The sequence below is a fragment of the Erinaceus europaeus genome, chromosome 17 (assembly GCF_950295315.1).
Source record: "Erinaceus europaeus chromosome 17, mEriEur2.1, whole genome shotgun sequence".
Classification (NCBI taxonomy): Eukaryota; Metazoa; Chordata; class Mammalia; order Eulipotyphla; family Erinaceidae; genus Erinaceus; species Erinaceus europaeus.
This window is the reverse complement of record NC_080178.1, coordinates 66858244-66859947: the sequence shown is the minus strand read 5'-3', so window position 1 is coordinate 66859947 and position 1704 is coordinate 66858244. Positions and strand designations below refer to the sequence as shown.

The window sequence follows — 1704 nt, the reverse complement described above, 5'->3', positions numbered from 1 at the left end:
ACTTTCCTTCCATTGGAAGCTTCCCTATTCTTGATCTTTCTGGGAGTATGGACCAAAGATCTTTATGGGGAGCAGAAGGTGGGAGGTCTGGCTTCTATAATTGCTTCTCTGCTGGACATGGGCATTGTAGCGTGAAACGCTTACCTGACTAGTATCAGCCCATCTCACAGTACAGTATTCTTCTTTATAGTATTTACTGTAAAGACTGAACAGTATCTATATACCTTAAAATAAGACTTTTTTCTTTAGCTTTTTTTGTTATCTGTATTTACTTATTGGATAGAGACAGTGAGAAATTGAAAGGAAGGGGGAAGGAAAGGGAGAGAGACAGAGGGAGATAGAGGGAGACAAAGAGACACCTGCAGCCCTGCTTCACTACCTGTGAAGCTTCCACTGCAGTTGAGGACCAGGGGCTGGACCTGGGTCTTTGAGTATCGCACCACATGTGCTCAGCCAGGTGCTCAGCACTTGGCTCCAGATAGAATTGTTTTAAGGTTATTCAGCCTACATGTGACAAAGAAGGAATCGTATAAAATGATGAATGGTTTCTTTAAATGGATTAAAGTTTTTAATAATTTCAAAACTTGATGTTGAAAGATTTTTAAAATGCAGAAACCAACAAACTTTGCTACTGGAGTTGAAATAGTACTTCCAGAACAACAACAAAAGTCAGTTTCTGCCTAAAGAACCACTTGCAGTAATCTTTGCTGTATGTTTCCTCTCCCAGAAGTCATCCCCTCATATGCTCTGGGATTTGATGTCTTTAGAACCTGAAAGGATCCTTAGAACACAGTCACGTATCTGTTTTGTTTTCACCCCATAAACAACAGGGTTCATGGTGGGAGGCAAGAGAACATAAATATTGGCTAGAATGATGTGACAGGCTGGAGGAATTGTGTGACCTCCAAAGCGATGGGAAAAGAAAGAAAAGAAAGCCGGGCTATAGGAGAACACAATGGCACAGATGTGGGCAGTGCAGGTGCTGAAGGCCTTCTGCCGAGCATCAGCTGAGGAGAGGCTGATCACCGTGCGGAGGATCATGGTGTAGGAGACCGTGATGCACAGGATGTCAAAGCCCCCAATCAGCAGTGCAACCATCAGACCATAAATAGCATTGACCTTGATGTTCCCACAGGATAACTTGGCTACGGACATGTGGTCGCAGAAGGTATGATGGATAATGTTCCCTCTGCAGTAAGGCAGTCGCTTGGTGAGAACAGTGAAGGGAATGATGAGCAGGACTGCTCTCAGGAAAGTGGCAAGCCCAACCTTGGCAATGACAGGGTTGGTGAGGATGGTGGAGTAGCGCAGAGGGTAGCAGATGGCCACAAAGCGGTCCAGGGCCATGAGCATGAGCACACCTGACTCCATCCCTGTGAAGGTGTGGATGAAGAACATCTGGACCAGGCACTCATTGAAGCTGATTTCCTTGAGGTGAAACCAGAAGATGCAAAGAGCTTTCGGGATCGAACTGGTGCATATGACGAGGTCCGTTAAGGACAGCATAGCCAAGAAGTAATACATGGGCCTGTGCAGGGAATCCTCACAGCCGATGAGGTAGAGGAATCCACAGTTCCCCGCCATCGCCACAACATACATGAAGCAGAAGGGGAAGGAAATCCAGAGGTGCATATGCTCCAGCCCTGGGATCCCATTAAGAAGAAATGAGACTGGTGTCACATCTGTCTGGTTCAGGATTATCAT

The 1704-nt window shown here is 45.9% G+C and overlaps 1 protein-coding gene across 1 annotated transcript; it reads right to left on the bottom strand.

Annotated features, from left to right (window-relative positions):
• Positions 1–738: 738 nt before the first annotated feature.
• On the bottom strand, positions 739–1704 carry LOC103122825 (olfactory receptor 52N4-like). Its single transcript, XM_007533446.2, has one exon. The coding sequence runs from the start codon at positions 1702–1704 to the stop codon at positions 739–741; it is 966 nt and encodes a 321-aa protein (XP_007533508.1).